Below are 21,122 nucleotides of genomic sequence, written 5' to 3'. Positions count from 1 at the left end.
AAATGTATTTGTATACATACACACACACAGAGTGTTTTTAGTGGTCTGATCTAATACTACATCAAAGGGAAACAGCTGTGATTTAATGAGCACAAAGCTAACTGAAGTTCATAACTAGGAGTGTGTTATTGATGTTGGAAGGGTTTAAGAAAAGTCTTCTCGCTCTGCACATGGCTTCAGAATTTAACCGCCGAAGTAGGTTGTGCCAGAAAGAAGGGTTGTGTCTGCAAAACTTCAGAACTGGGGCTTTGAGTTCTGTGTAATTGTGTAATTAAAATACAGCATTTTGGTGAACACGCCTTAGCAGAGGTCCTACAGCTACCCGACATCTCTCTGCAGAAATCCCATCCTTTTGGCAATAGGTACGTATACGTGCTGGCTTCAAGCTGAGGATCTTCCCGTTGGGAGAGGCAGTGGGTTTGTCACACCATCACTGCCTGTAGAGCTGCGCCTCTTGGTCCAGCGCCTCCGGGGCGGTCTTGAACCGCTTTAACAATACGGTGTGATTTAATGATACTGTTTGATCCTTGTAGGGATGGGAAGACAGGTACAGGCAAAGACTCTGGTTTGATGCCTTGGTATTGGCAGTGCTCCTAAAAATGGTTAAACCTACTTTTTTTTTTTTCCAGAACCATTTTTTTAGAGGTTCTAAAAGACTCTGGCCTGCCAGTGGCACGGAGCAGCCTCTTGCACCTCCCTGGAGGAGTCTTCACTCTTCGTTTCTAAACCGCCACAGTGTTTTGAAATTCAGACATTATCTCTTGTTCCAAAAAAACCCCAATAAACTCAACCCCCCCAAAAGCCACCTTCATCTCAGCCCTCAGCGCTTACAAGTGTTGTGTATTTTATAGAATACTGAGGAGCTTATTGTGAATTAATTCAAGACTCATAAAAATTAGCATTTACTGCTACTAAGAATTATAAGCTTCTGAGCCTCAGAATTGAAGAAACAAGCTGAGGTTTGAGTTTTGTCTGCCTTGTGAAGGTCAGTGAGACCTTGGTGTTGGAGGAAAGCATCCCACAAAGCGTGAGTGTGTGTGTCCAGCTCCAACCACAGAGGCCGATTCCCCAGTATGCGCCCAGTATTCTTAAAGACCTTGAGCCAGGACATATTACTCACGACCATCTGCTGAATAATGATGTTGTGGAGGCCAGATGTGGTCCTTGTGTAAGCAACTGTAGGCATAATTTCATGCTATATATCTTAACTCAGCCTAAAGATGAGCCAGAAAGCAAGCAGAGTGGTTGCAGCTGGAAGACTCAGCTAAGAAGAGCTATTTCTTCCTGCATAAATTCACTGGCAGGTGCTACTCAAAATAATATTTTTCTAAAAGGTGTGTGCAAGAGAAGTCACCAGTGGAGTACTGAGCCTGACTTGCTCAATATGGATCACCTGGCATCAATAGAGGGGCTGTGCTAATGACAAAATTGGAAGACATCCTAAATATAGAAGAGAGTCAGGATATTGTACAGAAATAACTGAGATGACATTCAAAACTGGGCTAATAGAAGTGGAATCAAATTCAAAATGCAAAATCAAAGGTCATATCTTCTGAGTAACAGCAGAGTTTTGTGAAAGAGGAACTTGCAACAAGATCCTCATTATAGGTAAATAGTACTTGGATGATCATGGGGTGTGCTTTAGCAGTCCCAGTGATATGCATAAAAACAAGGGAAGAGAATTTTCTGCTCTATTGGTGTGAGTTCATAATTTCAGAACAGTTTAATGAGCGAGATGAAGAGACTATCATGTAAGAGGGAGATGTGAGCAGTGTAGAGTATTCATCCTTAAAGATACATGGTATGGAACAAAAGTTAAAAGAACTGAAAGCAAATGGCTTCAGAAAGAAAAAAAGCAGTACCAACAAATGCTGAATGAATTGAGGCTGCTGGAAGAGGATTCCTGGTGGGCAGAGCACCACTTAAGTCCATTGCAGCATTCCAAGGAGATGGGTGGCAAAAAAATGCAGGGATTTCCATAATAGAGCCAATTCATAAAAGGAATTATTTTGCATAGCTCCTATAACATCCCCAGGGAAATCCTTCTCAGACCTCCTAAGAAATGTGTTACAACAGGAGCACTCTCAATGCTATTCAAACTATTTTCTTTATCTGCGAAAAATGTGGCTGTTCACAACTATACTTGAGGCAATCTATTCCTGGAGTAAAAACCCATTGTGATAAATATTGTGATACAAGTATCTTGATATATAGGTGTTAAGAGAAGGATATATTTAACTAGTGTATTAAATATTTTACCACAATAGAATGTATGAATATCCTTTAAAAGGACCTCAAAAGTTCCAAAACAAAACTGCAGGGAGGAAAATTTAAGGGGAACTAGGTGGGCTACAGATGCTCATTTCTGTATAGTTATCATATTATTTGCTGATTTGAGTAAGCTGATAAATTCTTAAAAGCCTATTTTAGATTTTAGTACAGTATCAACTGTTTTCTTAAATTCCTTATGGTCTCAAAATTACACCCATGAAACATCAGCTATGTTTACCAAAATATTTTCAAATTTAGATGAGGGTTGCAACACAGGGAGATAGTTCAAGGAAGGAAGTGTATATCTGGTGTTGACAGTTTTGCAAAATGATGTGAATGTGCATGTACAATATTCAGAATTTTCCCTGTAAGTAAAAAAAAATAATAAATGTTTACTCTTCCAAAAAAAAAAAAAAAAAAACCCACCCCAAACCCCAACCCTATCATTATAACAGATTTTGACTTTAAAAATAGCATTTTTTCTTGTGCCTTAGATCAGAAAGTATTGAGGCTTTTGATTGTAGCAATATATTCTATCACCATTGAAAACAAGCATGGAAAGAGACAGCTGTATTGGGTTGCCATCTTTTTGTGACGTTTCTGAGTGGAACCTAGATCTCTGGGAATCCAGGATTTTTAAGCCCTATAACAGTGCAAAGAACAATATTAAATTCTTAAAAATAATAATACATCTACATATATATAAAAACAACCCCAAAATCTGAATTCATTGCTGTATAATGTTCACTGCATAATGAATGCTGTAAATTTGACATATTAATAAGTAAAAGAAATGTTCCGGTCACTGGGAATACAGAGATTGCCTAGCCCCTGCCCCAACCCTCCCCATGGTGCTACCTCCCGTATAACCTCCCTTCCCTCACCCCACGGGCTGTGGTTGTGGAAATGGCTGGATGTAAAGCCACACAGGCAGGACCAGAGGCTCGGAAAAGCTATGGGAGTTCAAACAATGCCCTTGAAGCAGTGCTGCTGTTAAAGATCTGCAGTGTTACCCCATGCCTGAGATGAGTATCTGGATAATTGGATGGATGAGCAAGAGAAATGCAGCTGTCTGTCTGAGAGGCAGCACTTTGCAGCATGGTGGAGATCTAGCAGAAGTGTTAATTTGTTGGGGAGTTGGTGGACTACCAAGACCCTTGACAAAGTGGGTGGTGCTTGCTTTGAGTCAGAAGAGTAGTGCAGGAGTAGCGAAATTTTAACTTGCTTTTCACTGAGGGACATAGGATATTGAATAATGTCAGTTTCCAAGAAAAGAATGATGCAAGTTGAAGTACTTTGTAAAATGATCATTGAACTGGTTCAGACCATAAGCACCGTCTGACCAAATGTCCTGTAGCCAACAGCAGCCAAGCGGAGGCTAACTGTGTACGCTATTTCTAATACTTCCAGCTTTCAGGTGTTTTTAGAGTATGGACTTCTGACCTTGGTGCAGCTTCTGTGTGATATACAGACACACCAAAAAAAAAAATCATTTTTGTTTTTCCCTTTCCCCTGGAGCCTGGCTGATGCTCCTTTTGACTACTGTGAGCTTAGGGCTCTGCACTCTTATCTACAAAGGGGGAAGGTTTATTAGATGAAGATGTACCAGGAACAAATGACTGGTACCATACAGATAAAAAGCAGTAGTGGGCATTTTTGACCACTGGAATGTCTTACAGATATTTAGGATGGAAACGTTGTCACTCTGGGTGATAAGGTAAAGAAATCCTGGTATATTTGATGATAATATTTAACATTATGCATGCAGATACATTTTAGAATAGGCTAAGTAGGTATACATATATGCATGTATGCAGTCTTAATATCAGGGATAAATTTGCATAATTATAGCTCATAATTTGTCTGCGTTGCAGCTATTTTTGAAAGTTAAATAATTGCAGATAGGAGGGAGTGGTAATTTATGGCAAGAGAAAATGCTCTCGCCTCATCTTATCTTGAGGGTAGTGGGTGTAATTCTGAAGCTGGTCCTGTTTGCTGCTTCTTTAAAATATGCATTCCTGCTATCTGTAGTCACGTTTTGGTGACTGAAAAGATTCATAGAGATGTGGGTATTTTCTTAGTAAATGAAACAATCACCATGCAGAAAATTTGTGAAATATTTAAATGAATGGCAGTTTGTTAGTGGAAATATTTGGGTATATTTTCCAAATAAAGATAATTCATTCTGAAAGAAAATAACATTTGATAATAATTTTCCAGTTGCTAATAATATGCTAGCAAATATTATGGTTTGTGGTTTTTTTTTTTTTTAAAAAAAATCACCACCAGAAACTGATCTAGGTTGCCATAGTTAGGGAGAATGGAGGCATATCTAAGTAGTAAGGCATTTTTGAGGAGCCATGTCTGTTTATTAACTTAACATTCTGTAAATGATTAGATTGAATTGTGGATATGGCCTTTGAGAAGATGAATGTCATGAGAAAGAGCTGATGGAATGATAACTTCAAATATGTTCTAGTTTATGTGTTTAATGTATTATTAAATGTCATTTGTTTAAAAACAGAATTCAATTCATAATGGTTCTAGTATAAACAAATATTGTTTTTATATTACTTATCCTCTATTTGTTTTTTGTTTCATGACAGCATTTCAGATTTAAGATTCCATTATTTATTAGCTAGAAAGAAGGGATGGGAAAGACCTCATACTATATGTGTGTAGCTAGGAGATCTATGGAAGTTCAGAAAGTGGCTAAACATTATGGATGTAAAATACTCACTGCAAGTATGAAAGCACCAGCTTCCAGGAAATGCTGGATGTTTTACGATAAAACAAATATTTGGAAGATCTGACAAGACTTCAATCATGGGATGACTGCCCAAGAGCACCACATATCTGGCATTATAGAGGATAAAAACTAATTTTAGGACAGCCTTCTAATGCTGTCGGTATGTCATAGCCTGCAGAGACTGCGTACTAAGGAGTTTCAGGAATTGTAAACTTTATACAAATATAAACTGTAAATTTAAATTTAAAACTGTAATTGTAAATGTTAATAAACAGGATCTCAGTATTTTAAATTCTTCATTTATGACATGTTTTGAGGCTGTATAGCAATAACCTTAGCAGGCTAAGGGAGACTGAGGATGTGCCTAAGTGCGTTCTTCCCAGAAGTAAAGTTGTTGCCATAAGAGATGCGCCGTCTTCCTTCCTGGGGAAGGAATGACTTCTCTGATACCTTTACATGAGGTTACATGCTCTTCCTGATGCATTTATCAGTAGTGGAAAATATCTGTGCAGGAAAATACTTGACCATGTGTATAGCTTCAGACCTTCAAGTCCAATGGGATTCATCATATTCCTAAATTCAAGCAAAAACTTAAAAGTTATTCAGCAGGCACACAAATGGGATAAGCAGTGTTGGTCTAGCAGGTAAGACACTTGCCTTGTGCATCCAAGTGAATTTTCCGTCATCCTAAATGTGCTAGAAATCTTTGTGGGCTCCAATAATTATTACTGCTGGAGTCTGACTAGTTAAGGATTTAATTTGGTGTAGATATTCTCCCATGTAGGTAATCTGTTTTTATTACTTTTAACAAAAATCAGCAACATATTTGAAGGAATAAATTACAAAGCAAGGAGAAGTCTAGGAAGTAATTATTGTGGATATGGTAGTGGATTCTCTAACCACCACTTCAATGATTTTTTTTTTTTTTTTGTTACTTTCGGTTATGCTTTATAAAACATGTTTATAGACTATGTCAGCAGTGTTCTTCCTCAGTTGCTGTTGCAAAGACTATTTTCGCAGTTTATCACAAAATGCCAGATTTGCTCAGCATGTAATTTAATCTTATGCTTGGAAGCATCCACATTACTTGGTTATCATGAAATTATTCTTTAATAAAAATGTATGCTTTGTGATCTATATTTTATTAATTTGGTGAGTCAGTTTATCGATTGTTGCAGATGCCATGAATGTATAATTCGTCACAGTTATTGGTTGCCTGTCAGCAGTTCGTAGCACCACAGAGTTCTTGGCTCTTGGGGCACCTTACAAATAAGCCCTTTCTTGATCTGCAAAAGAAAAGCTTTCTCCTGTAAATTATCATCAAGACTTGCGTTGGTATCGGGTTTATCACTTCACGGCACATATTATTCCGTATCAGCCAAACACCGTGAACGTGTTAATAACGTGGCCTGTTTGGGCAAGAGTTTTCAGCAAATACGATTTAGTGATTTTAAATGCCGGGGGTAAGGTCAGAAGGAGTGTGACATCAGAAACGGGAGGCGCCGATTTTCTCACTTTTTTTAGTTCACTCCCAACTCAGGAATTATTAGGGTCATGCTAGACTGGAAAAACAAAAGAAAATTCTGAGGTTTTTTATCCCCTCTTCTACAGTTGATAGTTTTCTGCTGTAATATACAGCAGCTCATGAGTTTTGTTGATGGAAAAGTTTATTTTTATGAACAAATGTTTGTGAATTTAAATTTATTTTTTTTTAAATAAGACTATGCAGTCCACATTTTTTTAAGTAAAGCAGATATTTATTTCCACACTTGTTGGACTTCGTAAGAAAGTTTACTTTGCTAATAATTTCGCTGTGGTGATACAGTGTGAAGCGTTGCGTGCTGAGCTGGTGTGGCCGAAACATCTGCTGGTTTCGTTTGGGTATTTTTAAAGGCTGGGCTCTGCGCCCGCCGGGCTGCTCCTGTTCATGTGCTGAGTGTGTGCGTAGCCCGATTAAAAACCATTGGCTGAACAGGCGCTCTCCCGAGCCTGGGGCTGAGGCGGGAGGCGGCTGGAGGGATTTCCAACCTCTCACCTTTCTGGGTTCTCGAAAATACCGCGCTGCGGAGCTCGGAGCAGCGGGTGCTGGGCGATGCGGAGGCATCCTTTCACACTTGGCAGAACCAGTTCCTAGGGGGGAGTCCTGAAGTTTTTGGTCTGTATGATGTACGGGGTGGGGTATGAAAAAAATATGGAAGAAAAAGTCCGGTCCTGAAAAAGGAGAGGGAAAGAGGAAAAAAAAAAAAGGGGGGGGGGGGGCGGGGGGGGAGGAGGAGGAGAGGGGGAAAAAATGAAAAAAAAAAGAGGGGAAAAAGGAAACAAAAAGGGAAGGGTGTTTTTTTTTAAGAAAAAAGGGTAAAAAAAAATTAATAGAGGGGAAAAGAAAAGGAGGCGGCGGCTGGGGGCGCCGGGTCCCGACCGGCGCCGGGCGCCCGGGGCACGTTCCCCACCGCGGCGGCGCTGCGCTCAGCTCCGCTCCGCTCCCCGCCCCCGCCGGCGGCCGGGTAATGAGCTGCGCCGCGGTTGGCGGAGGGCCGGCGGCGGGCGGCCGCCATTGGCTGCGGGCGGGCGCCTCTCCGCCCCGATTGGTCGCGCCCGCCTGCCCCGTATTTTCAGCAGCGGCGGCGGCGGCGGCGGCATATTCCGGTGGGGAGGCGGCGGCGGGGATGCAAGGTGGGTGCGCGGGTCCGCGCCCGGGTGCGGCGGGCCCTCCCTGCCCGCCGGCCCGCGGCCGAATCGCGTGATTTGTTGTTAAGTATGTTATTTTTTTAATAACGATTTTATCATGATCTCTCCTCCTCCGGCGGCGCGCTGGGCGGGGTGCCTGCGCTCCCCGGGCTGCGCCAGCGCGCAGCGGGGCCGGGGCGGCCGCGGGGGACGCCGCCTCCTGCGCCGCGGGGGGCAGCGCCCGGCCCCGCCTGGCGCGGGGGTCCCTGGCGCGGTGGCGGTGGCGCCCCGCAGAAGTTTGCCCGGCCGGCGGCAGCGGGAGGGGCTGCGGAGGCGGCGCCCGCGGCCCGGGCCCGGGGCACCGGTTTATTGCAGGGCGCTGTGGCTGCCGGCGCTGCCGGGGAGAGCCCGGCGCTGGGTGACGGGGGGCGGGCGGGGGGTTCCAGGGGCTGCGCACCCCCGGCCAGCCCTGGCGCCGCGCAGGTACGGCTGGCCCTGCGCCGCAGCCGGCCGTCGGCGGGCGGAGTTTGCGCGGTCAGCATCGCTCCGTTGAAAATTGCGGTGTGCGAGGCCTGAATTGCAGAAAGTCAGTGGGGCTGGGGCTGCTGTGTCCTGCGGGAGACCCCCAGCCGTCCCACCCGTGACTTCTGTGGGCTGATCAAATGCCCGTTTCCCTTGCTGTGCCCTCAGACCGAAAACTGGTAGCTATGTGTTCTTGTCCGAACGTATTTTGTGCGGTTTACATTTAAAATAACAAATAGGAAGTTAAGTATCCTCTGTTTTTACCTTGTCTTGTCAATCTGTTAGGCGGTCCAGGGACACACTTGGCTCTGTGTTATTTTGCACTGTATCTAATCGCATCTCTTTTTCACAAGTCGTTCTATGGTCAACTCTGTTATGTTTTTGCCATATAATTAATCTCATATTAAAACTGCATCCTTCTTTTTAAGTTCTGAGTTTCCTGGTGGTTTTCCTGGTAAAAGTTATTCTTGACAGAGATGTGCCTTAAGACAGAAAAATCTTTTGACAGGTTTCACAACTTTTCTCTGTGGCATGTTCTCTGAGTGGCATTGCAGTTACGATTGGGCCGTGCGCTTTCTGTGCCATCTAGTAGTGAGGTAGAAATTTAAATATACTGTGTGGCATCCCCAGTTGGAGATAGTACTTGAAATTGTAGCGTATTTGCATGATCATTTCTGTGAACAGCAGAGATTTTCAATACAAATGCCTTATCTGAGCAGATTAAAAATCGCTGCCCGTATATTTCTTGTGAATAAAATTGCCATAGAACCTTTAAGGTGCCTTTTATAGAAATTTGGGTTAAAATCAGTGGTGCTGTCAGTGAAGTCAGAGTGATCTACACTGAGTTTGCTCATGATGCTGTTAACCCCTTGCTGTGTGTTGTAAAGGCAGAAGGATGCTCATGGATCCAGTCTATTGCTAGGCCTAAAAACTTCAGATTTTTGTTGCCAGCCCGAAGCCATAGGATGCTGTAAAGGTTTTTCCAGAGAGCGCTGGAAGAATTTCAGTCAGGCCTCATCAAGCAGGAGCTGCCCCTGTATCTCTTGGGGTTGGGAACCAGCCGGAGCAGCTGTGCTGCCACAGATTTGTGGGTCCTTGCCTCTTGCCCGTGTACCCATGGGTGCCCAGGTAGCCTGAGCGCTGAGAGGGACTATTCCAGCATCATTCTTTTTGTAAAAAATAACGATGAATGGAAACAGCACCTGTTGCACCATTGGTGATTTGTCAGCTCCTAGAAAAAAACTGCATACCTGTGGTTTCATGATCATCTACTCAAATCACTTAGATAGTCTAAAATGATGGATACCTAGGGAGTTTAAATTGAATTTAATAATGTATTCAAATGATTTAAGTGAAATGAAAATATTCAAATGATTGGAATACTTGAGTATATGAGAAACATAGCTAGCTATATATAAAGTATTTTTTCCATTATGACATAAATGCTTTTTATACAAGCAATATGTACTTCTAAAATGAAGTTAGCTGCAGTTCAGTAACTACTGTTTAAAAGTAGAAATATTCACATGTATATTTTATTTATTGTATTTTGATTTCATTACGTAGTGACATGCATAGTTTTTGTGGTTTATGTAAACTTTTTCAGAGCATCCTGAGAAAACTGACAAAATAATGTCTGTGCCTAGTTGATACCTGCTGAGGGGTCTTTAGTCTAAATAGTAAATTCTGATTTCCAGTAGTGTGTAAATAAACTGCAGCCAGGCTGGCAGGCATTGCCTGCTTCTGGTGGGAACAGAAATATGAAAGATGACGTGAGTACTGCAGAACTGAATTACCCCTCCACACCTCCTGCTTGTTTTCTCACCCAGACAGGTGAGAGGGAGTGAATGAAGTCTTTTCTTTCCCTTTTGCACAGTACCAGATCGCTTATCTGTTACCACGTACAGATCCTGTGGCCACACAGAGCTGAAGAAAACCTTGTTTTTTCTTACTCTTGCACTTAAATTAATAAATGTTAGTAAGTGTAGACTGTTACCTGAAGGACATGCATGTAAATAAATTTTTTCCCCAAATATAATAACTAGTTTTCTAAATAACCAAATGTAAAAGCAAAAATAGGCTAGAAAAGCTAAAACTTAACTAATAGGTTTGGTTTTTTCTTTTTTCCTAATTATATGAATTGGATAACAATTTAGACGGCAGTATACATATGGATACAGTGGATCTGCTAAACATTGATTACTGAAGGATCAGCATCAGTAAATGCATAAAACATAACTTTATTAAAAAACAGTCTCTGGATTAACAGTCTTTTACCTCCCTACGTCTGTGAATCAACATATCAAAGTTTTAGCGGGTATTGTTTTGTGGGTTTATTGCTGGTTTTTGCATTTTTTGCCGTTATTGTGACTTTGTTGGATGAAGAGAGGATATTTCCTTGGTAAAGTGTGAGGGATATATGACACTAAGGTGGTAGTTTCTGTCTAATAGCAACACGACTTGTAGTAGCACTTTTCACTGATAGCAGCTATGTTTATTTCAGAAGTATAGTTTCCATATTTAAACACACGCAGCCTTAGATGGGAAAACTTTTAGTGACAGTTGCATGGTGTGTTTGTTTTTAAGTGGTTGTGTTGAATGATGGCAGAAGATTAATTTGTAATTTTTAAAGATCTGCAATTTTTATATCTGTTATTTAATAGAGCTGTAATGTTACCACCCAGCACTGCCAGTTCAGTATAAAGTGCAATGTGCAACATCTTCTGGTGGTAGAGTTGCTCTAAGTGGAGAAATAATTTAAGCGGTACAAGGATTTTTATAGCCCTCTTGTCACAATTAGCTGTGTTTATGAAATATGAATTTACACAACATCTGCCTTTCGGGGCTGACATTCCCATCAGAGCCCACTCGCTTTGCAAACCAGCAGTGTCGTGTCTAAAGCATCGTGGCAGGGCAGGACGGACTGGAGCATGTGTGGTGGAGTGGCCATCAGGGCAGTGAAACTGATTCACTTGATACATATTGTTGGGAAAGTTGTGCAGGAGATGCAGCTGGTTTTAAGTACTTAAACCTTCTTTTGGTTTCATTTCAGGAGGGTGACTTGCTTAGGCACAACAAGGACCCTGACCTGTAACTAGCTCATCCTGTCCTTGTTCCCTGTGGTCTCTCCTCGTCCCCCAAATTCCTGAGCTAGTGCACAGGCAAAAAGGGTGGCACGTGTAGTACACCCGTGGGGTGGGATCTGGGGTCTAGCACGCACCGTTACAACATATTTTAGAGAGAACAGCACTCTATTTCCTGAAGCTCACATAGAGTGAGATGGGTGAATCCAGCCAGACCTTGCAAGATGTGGAGTTCATCATCAAAGCAATGGGTTGTCTTCTCTAGACCTTCCTCTTCTACATGCCAGTTAGTGGCCACCCTCTGAAGGGAGGCTCAGGCTTCAGGCACAAGGGAAGAGCTGTCATTTGGTATGGTTACACCCACCAAATTTGTCTTGGCATGGACTACGGTGTCTTTTACTGTTTTATTTTCCTCTAGCATTCGGTGCTGCCTCTCGCCCCTCCTGGCAAAGCTCATAGTTGGTCATTAATACTTAACTGGTAAAATTTTTGTAAGCATTACATCAAAGGCAAGTTTACAGGAGGAGAAAGTAGCTTAAGAGACATTGATGCTTCCTTCCTCGTTAAGGGGTGGCTTGGGTGGGAAGAGGAGGTTTAGGAAACTGCATCCAGGAGGTGGTTTAAGAAAGATGCAGTTTCGTGTTGTGGACCAACTTGAGGCACAAATAGCTTTTCATACCAGTGCAAAATGGGCATGATAGCAAGAGACTCAGAGAAACCTTAAAAATAATTATGAACTGCTTCTTCCACTTTTCATACGTCACCTATCTTGACCAGTGTTTCAGATCTGGCACTGTCGCTCAGGGCAGAAACTGTAATGTGTAAGGTCTCAACCTAGCAGGCGCATTGGGATATGCAATATTCAGTACATGAAAATTGTTCTGAAACATTCACAGTAAGTGCTGTTGTCACAGCATCCTGCAGATTTTGAGGCACAGTGTTAAGAAATTAGTACTCTAGAAATTGGAAAGCCTGGTGTGACGGTTCGTTTGGCCGTGAAAGCAATCTTAAGTGCTTACTGCTATTTTTGCCATCATTGTTCATGGCAAAATAATTGAGGCCGTTCATAAAGCAGGCTGTGTTGCCATGAAGAACAGCAGCAGACTGTGCCATGTGTTACCTTTACATCTGAATTTTAGAGAATGAGGTAAAAATAATACCAAGTGTTATATCGTGGTGAAACCATCCAGCAAAACCTCCTCATTCTTGTACAGGTATTTAGTCCAGCCTTACCATGGCTGCCTCCTGAGGCTTTACTGCTAATTGTTCTTACTGATATCTGCAAATTATTATGGTTGCTTAGTCAGAGTGAAAAATTATGGGCAACAGGTAGTTGTTACAGCGGAGATCAATCATGTTGATTGAGCTAGTTTAATCTGGTGAAGGAAGGAGTCCAAACTGGTTAATTATCTCTTCTTTGGGTTATCCTTCTGTAAAATGGGAATCATAATCATCATCATCATCATCAAAGGTGCTTTCGGACCTATTAAATATTTTTGGAGCGCTTGGGAATCATAGTTTTAAAAAAATAATTGCCTAGTAAATTGTCTACTTAATAAAATGTAAAAAATAAAAGATCTAGAGTATATTAGGCTTCATAATCATTTAAATAAATGCATGTGGTTTATTTACCCACTCAGAACTAACAACCATTGAACGCAAGTAGTTCTTTAGGAGAACTGTATTTCCAAAATGAAATTATTTAAATCAAGGTTTCCAGTTCACTAGTTTAAATTACTTTTACATTTATGATTTAGGCTTTGATTTAAATCATACTTTGTATTGTTAATGTTCAAAATTTATCATCAACACTGAAGCTGTGAACACAAAAGATGTTCTTGGCAAGACTTGCAGAATGTAATGTCAGTATATTTCTCTGGAATACTAAAAATTTAGAAAACAAAACCTTCCTCTTAGTTATGATGTTTGATATCTGTGGGAGAAAACCAAAACAAGCGGCAAACAATTGTATTTCAGTCAACAGACTAACGGGTGGCCCTTTCAGTGGCCTTGATACAGCAATGGAAGGGCTGGGCAGGGAGACTGCCAGCACCTGGCTTTGTGGTCACCAGTCTTTTTGGAGTCGAAGGTATACTTATAAAATTATTTCCTTGAATAAATAACATCAATGTCTTCATCAAATATAAAAGGACTGATAATGTTTGCCATTGCTTTTGTTGATTAGGAGTATTACCAAGGAAGAAACTTGTTCTGCATTACCAGCAGAAATACTGGTAAATAATGCGGAGTCAAAAGGACTTCCTACAGCTTTTTATTCATTTATTGTTCTGCCCAGCAATTAGATAAACAAAACCTCTTTAGATTGTCTTTACACTTGACAGGTTGGCATTTGTTTTTCTTTCTGTTTAAAAAAAACTGAACAACCAACAGGCTGAGATTTCCTTCAGTCAGGAAGGAAGTTTGGACTGAAGTTTCCAGAATTTTTGACTCTTATTCTTGTGTTACTGCAGCTGGGAACATGAAGGGGAAGGTGTGTGCCTCAGATGGAAATAGTGTGTAGCCCTGCAAGCTGTGCAAGGCTGTAAATCTCCAAACCAGCTCTGCTTCCCAGCAGTTTTACACAACTCCAGGTGCACCCACGGTGCTCCGTGGTCCCAGGGATGTGGGAGCCGTAGGTGATGCTCAGGCAAGCACATTGAGAACATGGGTGCGCTTCCCTCTTCAGCTTGATCTCTTTTGGGTGGTGAAAGGGGGTGGACTGCTTGCTCTTTTCATGGGACCTGTATATGCTCAAGGATTTCCTGGAATTAAATGCCTGTGAAATTAGAAGCAGAGGAATGGCTCTGGGCAGGGACTTAATAGCCCTTTGCTTGCCTTCAGGAGAGGTTGCAAACCGGGATGTGATTGGCATCTGTTAAGAAATGGTGATTTTAGCATTAAGTAGCTATGCTTTAAATTGTGATTTGCATTCGTACCTTTAAGGAATAAATACTGGCTTGCATATGTAGGTACTATAACTAGTTACATAAAAATTAAACCCACACCATTAAAATTTAGTATTTTGAATTATTGTGGTGTTTCTGAACTGTTGAATTGCTGTTTGAATGATCCCTATTTTAATTGTAGTTTTCTACCTTCCTATTTTCATTCTTACCCAGAATATCTTTAAATAGAATAACCTAAGAGTCGTTACTATGATATAGTGGTACCACACTTTGACAACCAAGATCAATAATCGTATTTCCTATCCACTCCAAAAATAAAAAAAGTTCCATTATTTGCTGAATTTTTCAAAAATGTTGTTTCCCTGTTTTGTGTGTATCCACTTCAGTGACCAGAACATTAGTGGAGGCTTTGTTTGAATGTTTTTTCTTTATTTTTGTTCCCTCCACTCCCACCCACACATACACCTGTTCATCTAAGTCTTTTGGGCCAGGCACTGTTTATTTGGTTGGGCTTTATGCACCCCCCTCCCCCCCCCCCTTCAGTTAACTGCTTGTTGTCAGTAGTTCTGGCACATCCCCTTGTTTTCTGTAAGCTGCCTGTGGAAAAAAGGCTTGTTTCCAGTGGCAAAGAGTTAATCTGGCTCAGAGTTAGATTAACTGTTGCAGTAGCTCATGATAAACATCTGTTGCAATACTCCCAGATGAGAACATTGCTTTCAAAAGTATTTACTGCACATTTTGAACCCGTGCACTCTACTTGTGGTTTTATTTTTTTTTCCCCTCCAATTACTAAATTCTTTTGAAAAGACATAAATCCAAGGAGTCAATCTGAGAGACTGTGTTTATTTTATTATACAGAGAACGAAATGTGATTATTGAGTTATTCTTCATGTGCTAGAGCCCCTGAATATTTCTGACTGGAGAGCAGAAGTGTGTGCGTTCCTTAATAAAAACCAACTGCGGGAGCCGGCTCCTGGGAGCGCTGCCACGTCTGTCAGTGCTCTGCCTGCGAGCCTGCGGTGGAGTCCGTCAGATGCTGGTCCTCTGTGTGTTCTCCTCCTGATCTCCATTTGGCAAGATAAGGCTGGTGGTGAGAAGTGGAGTTTTACTTGGATGTGGAACCCAGGAGTGGGTGTATGCTTGGAAGGGTTTGGCCGATGGGACTTGGGACTTTGCTGTTGAGGAAACCTTGGCATTTCCCTTAAAATAATTTTTTGAAGGTTTTAAAACTTCTTTTTTTTTAAAAAAGTTTTAAAATCCTAGATTTAGTGGATCAAATAATGACGGTTTCTCCTGCAGCTGGCCTTTGAAGTCTGGTCTTCCTGCAGCCACTTCGTGCTGTAGCTGAGGATCAGGAGCAAGCAAGCAAAGCAAGTTTTGGTACATTTTCCCAAAACATCAACAGCCTTCTCCCCCACCCCACCCAAACCACAAAACATAACCATTTTTGGTGTCTCCGGGAAAATTAACATAGGAAAACAACATGGAATATCTTAAATGGTGGATGCTTCCCAACAAACCATTTTTCTTTCTTATGTTAATAAGGCTGATGCTTTTAACAAAATCATGCTCAAAACATTTTCACCCATATTTCTCAGCACGTGAAAAATATTTTGTGCTAAATTTCCTGTGCTTAGCATTTCCTACCATTATCGAGGAAAATACCCAAGTAGTTTATGTATGTGCTGTTCATCATCAGAATTAACTCTCTTTGTACAGTAGTCTAAGGAACATAGATGATGAAATGGGGGACTTCCACACAACAAAGCTACTTGTACTGAAATGCAAGAGTCTGTAACTTCGTTTCTTGCAGATTTTCTTAGGTCTGGTGGAAATGCTTCTAGTAGCAGTAAATCTGTAAGAACAGCTGTATTGATTCAGATCAAGCTTGTCTAATTCAATATCCTGTCTCCGATGGTGATCAGCAGCAGGTATCTAGGGAAGGATACAGGAACAGTGATAAAGTGATAAACTCGAAGGTGAGATTCCTTAGTTTACCAGTTTTAGGGTGGTATCGGGATTTTCAGAATCTACTACCTAATCATCATGCTGAAATGACAGATGTGCGGTGCTTAACAGCCTCGGCTTTTTCTTAAAGATCACGATAGCGATAGGAGGATAAAAGAGGAAGAAAACCCTGATGGATAATACATGAAATAGAGGGAAGTAATGGGATGGTCTGGGAAAAAGAGAAAAGGAGGCTGTAATTACTGCACAGTATAAAGAAATGGCAGAAAAAGGTTGCTTTGTTACCCAAAAAGTGAGGGCCTCCCACACTGAGCTTGCTGAGACCTTGTTCTGATGGGTTTTTAGCCATCACATGTGTCACATCATTTGGACATGGGGAAGAATGGGGCATAACCAGGACGTGGAGAAATAGTTGATCTGGGCCTGGTTCAAGGCAAGAAGGTAGAGGGCAGGAGAATGAAGTGTGAGAGAAGAAACACATGGGAAAGGGGAACGGCGGTGATGGGAGCATCACAGAAACCTGCAGAAGCTCTAGATTATTCTCTGCCTGTAAATATATCTCCATTCAAATTAATGAATTAAGAAGTGTTGTCGGTGTAGGAAATATCTTCTGTAGGTTTGCACTGAATCCCTCTTAGCATCGCTGTACTTCTCCCAGGCTTCAAGGCACCCAGATTTTATTTTTAGTGCTGCCCTGGGTTCTGCTTTATGGCAAACCTGTTCCAGCTTGCTGCAGCCATTGCTACTAAGCCCATCTAAACAGCAACTCAAAAATACTTACAACAATGTAAATAGTAATAAATTATTTTGTGTTTGTGTGGATTAAAAGGTACACACCTAGGGTGGACTTGTTCTTGGGTCAGTTTTTTTACTGCTATTGAGCAAAAGCATGATGAGCCTTACATTACAGGCATACAGATGTAATGGTGCTGTACTTTAAATAACAGACATGAAGGCGTTGTGACTAGGATATTGTTGCTTTAGCATTCACTTCTTAAAAGTAGATTTTTCTGAAAAAAAGAGCTTTTACAAAGGTGTACGGAAAACTGCTATTGACTGTCTACAGTGAATTTAAGGATAATACTGATGAGGAGGTAGGTGGTACAGCGGATAAGGAGGTGTCACAGCGATCTGCTCACCAAAATAAGTCATATTGCAAGCTAGTATCAAACTTGACAAATTGGAGTTTTATTGTGTGTATCAGGATGAAGAGAAGATGATGCATTTGAGTACAGAAGGGCAAAAACCATCTGGAATTTAAAAACAGTTTATGGAATCCTATGAGCAAGGGGTTTGGTACAACTGGAAAAAAAGGGGCTGTTTTGTGGTGATCTTATAGAAAGGATAGCTTCATCTGTAGGTAAAGACCAGGCAAAGGAAATTTTTTAACTCATAGACAGGGTAGGTACAAAATAAAAAACATATACAGTGGTCATTAATAAATTGGTATTTTGATATATGTGTATATAAATAAACACAAATTAACAGTATTGATAGTATTGCGTATAGGTAATATTTGAGCAAAGTTTCCTGTAATCAAAGGAAAACAATTCAGAAACAGCCTCACAGTGTAGGAGTGGGAAGAACGAAGAAACACCATGCATTTCAGGATTGAGCTTCATTTACCTTTTTAAGAGGATTATAGGAAATGGATCCTTTCTCTGTTCCCCAGAAGGCTTTTCCCAGCCTGGCATTCTCAATCCCAAGGGATCCCTGGGGTCTGGGGCAGGTTTTTTCAAGTATGTGCTGTGGAAGGTGCTTTGATTTACACCCTGTTACAGTGGCAGCTGTGGGCTGGAGTAAAGGAGTGAATTGTGCTGGCTCTTTCTGCCGGAGAAGTGTACCTTTTCCGCGGATCATCCATCCTCCTGAAGAACCTGAGTCTTTATACACTTTTGTATTGGTAAATAACATAAAATGCAACTTACACAGTTTCTACTCTCAGTAGGAAGATAGGAGCTCTAATAAGGTGTAAATATATATAAAATACAATTTTTTTCAAAATAACAAGCACATCCCAGATTATTTACTATGTAGCTTTTTATTAAAATGTTTATAAAACTAACATGCCAATGTTTTGCCTTTTTCTGCCCCATTGCAACAGTGTTTCTTCTTGTTGTTTATAGATTTCCTGCAGCCACCTTAGAATAAACAAGCATTCTCCAGCTGCAGTCTAGATGACTTTTTAAACCACACAGAGGAATCTTTTTATGGACGGATTTGCACTTTCTCTTCTGATAGATACCTCCACATTTGCCTACCAGCTTTCCAAAGTCCTTTCTAAACATCCCAGTGATTTCAGTGGCATGGACAGATAATGGATGTGCTGTGCCTCTCCGTTATATATTTAACACAAAAGAGAATTTACCCTTGAATTTCAACCTTCACTTAAAAAATTTTACTTTTCCTATGTCTTCATAGACTGACGCAACTTTCAAAAGAAGTTTCCTCAGCATCGAAGAGGAGTCTGATGGCATCTTTTTACATCAGTAACTTTTTTATACTCAGACTTTTAACTTCTCTAATTTTGTTGGGTTTTTTTCAGCAAACAGAAATAGTCCGTCCTACACTTCTGTTTCATGAACGCTTCTCATACTTGTGCTGAGTTGTTAATGGGTCTGTTTGTACTGTGAAGTATTAACAGAAAAATAATAATTGCTGTGTTGTAATTGTTTCAAGTCTAAAAAAGCTTTCTCATAGAATATTAATGAGAGCGTTTTTAGAAGTATGAATTATTTTCTTAGGACAGAAAATAAAAAAAAACCAAAACCCAACCAAACCCAAAATTACCATTCTGGAGGAACATAATAATAAAAATCAATAAGCCTTCGATTTAGTCTTTTAAGTCCTCCTCCCCTAACCCCATTTACGCTTTCTGTAGGTATTGCAGAAATCTGCTCAGCACCATATGTGCTCCGGTACCTAGGCACGACAGGGGGCTGGGAGTCGGGTGGCAGTTTTAACAATGAATTTTCTTTTTCTGTTTATCTCAGCCTTAAATTACTTTAACCTTATTTAGTCTTAAAAACTGTGACTATAGAGCTAATATTTTTTGCAGCATTGAGAGGAACTGGAAGTGCTTTTCATTGCTATGCAAAATGCAGCTGGGGTATGGTGCAGAATTAACAACATGGAGCTGTGCTGTTGAAAATGCAAGCAGTAGTTTATTTTCATTTCTGTCATTAAATATCTTATTACCTTCTATTTGTTTTTTCTTTCTTCTCTCTTGCAGTACAAAAAAGGGCGATTACTAGAAGGTAGGAATTGTACAGCTGCTGGAAAGTACCTTAAATCAGTGACCTTCGGTTGACCTCTGCAACCGCTGGTGTGAGCCCTGGTATTTTTTTCAGAGCTAACTTAGTACCCCTGTGATCCTTTTTCTTTCATCAGATCTTACCCAACTTTTATACTGAGTCACTGACTTGCAAGCAAAATCCAAATAGAAGAATCATTAAAAAATTATCTCTTGTAAATATAAAGACAATGCATTGGTACATAATAAAGCTAGAGAAGCATTTCCTGGGACTTGCTTGAGCATTAAAACTTTGTGGTTTATGTAGTGTAATATAATTTTCCGAATGTTGTGGGTAGCAGTTATTTCAAACTAGGCAAACGAGCTGCCACTGCAATACTTGGCTTTTTGCAGACCCATTGATCTGAATAAGAAATAGGGAGCAAACTTGGGTTTGTCGTTTGTTTCGTGAGATTTCAAAGAGGCTTCAGTTCATATTCTAAAACATGTCATTTTTTTCCAGGCTCATGTACCAGCTCCTTGTCATCCTTTATTCTCCCCCATCTGACATCAGTTTCTCTCCTGTCCATTTAAAACTGAAACTTGAAAAACAGTTTTATACTTTATATTATTCTTCTACCCTGGAGCTGTTTTTAGTGTCTTTATTGCAAGTAGACAGATGGTGATATTTGGTTTCCTGTCAGTTTTAATGAATATAGATAGGAGTGATAAGAACATTTGCTTCGTTTAGCAAACTTCCTTTTCTGGCTTTTAATTAATGAAGTGCTCACTGGTGTGCCGCTGCTTTTGTATGTAGTACAGTTAAATCTTTTATACGATTCAACTTGGAGTGTCGGATAATGAAAAAGAGGATGAAAATAACTTCTTCTCTCAATATCCTTTAAAGTTTACTTACACAGACTTTGAATACTGCAGACATCAGAAACGTAACATGCTTATATGAGCCGCCATAGCAGCATCCTTTGTTTCTTTGTATTTTGGTAAGATTTTCTTTTTATAAAAAGAAACTGAAGGAAATGGCTTAGGTTTGGTGTTGCAGTTCACCTTGGGTGAAGTTCAGCTCAGCTTCGGAGAAATTTGCTCCAAAGAATAGAATAAGTTCCACAGCAAAATTTGATAAAATTGAAAAGAAAACCTTGGCTTTTCAAAATTTTCCCCCTGCGTTTTGTCCTGCTTTGAAGAGAACTAGAACATTAATCCTAATGATTTCTTTTCCAATAGTTAGATTTCAGTGTTAGCTTAGCACAGACATTATTTTAGATTCTTGTGAAATGTTCTAGAGTCCATTGTTCTTAAGATCTTTCTCCAATGTTTAACACAAAGGTTTTTTCCGTTCTTTTTGTGTATATTGTGGTTTTAATACAGATCTGATATCGGTGCTTGTAGCCCAAGTTGTTTAAGTAATTTCTGCCTTGGCATAGAAGTTTGAATTCTTTAATGGTAAAAGTAACCATGTCTGTGTGTATAAAAATATTTCGGTGCATAAAGCCAGATTACTGCCTGTAGCTATAAAATCTCTGCTTTAGCTTTGTAGCTCTGATAGCTTAAGATCTTACTAGATGGAAAGGACTGATTTGGGGTGGAGGACAAGAGCGTGATCATTGGGAAGATTATTTTATTAATCATCTGACTATTGCTAATTCTGAAGAAACTGATCTTACACTTCATTGCATCTTAGTATCCCTGTTCCTTGAGTTAAAAAA

At 40.5% G+C, this 21,122-nt stretch overlaps 1 protein-coding gene across 4 annotated transcripts in view; it reads left to right on the top strand.

The window, feature by feature from the left end:
* The window catches only part of CTBP1 (C-terminal binding protein 1), a 251,664-nt gene that overhangs the window by 84,241 nt on the left and 146,301 nt on the right, over nucleotides 1-21,122 (top strand). The window contains exon 1 of one of the 4 annotated variants that reach the window (XM_055716535.1): nucleotides 7,573-7,693. The exons of 2 other annotated variants lie outside the window; for them this stretch is intronic. In XM_055716535.1, the coding sequence (XP_055572510.1) occupies nucleotides 7,687-7,693 (7 nt within the window). In that variant the 5' untranslated portion in view covers nucleotides 7,573-7,686. Of the gene's footprint in view, nucleotides 1-7,572; nucleotides 7,694-21,122 lie in introns of those variants that run through there. One more of the 4 variants, XM_055716478.1, reaches the window with a different exon arrangement.

The sequence above is a fragment of the Falco cherrug genome, chromosome 1 (assembly GCF_023634085.1).
Source record: "Falco cherrug isolate bFalChe1 chromosome 1, bFalChe1.pri, whole genome shotgun sequence".
NCBI classification, from domain to species: Eukaryota; Metazoa; Chordata; class Aves; order Falconiformes; family Falconidae; genus Falco; species Falco cherrug.
This window is presented reverse-complemented; position numbering and strand designations above follow the sequence as displayed.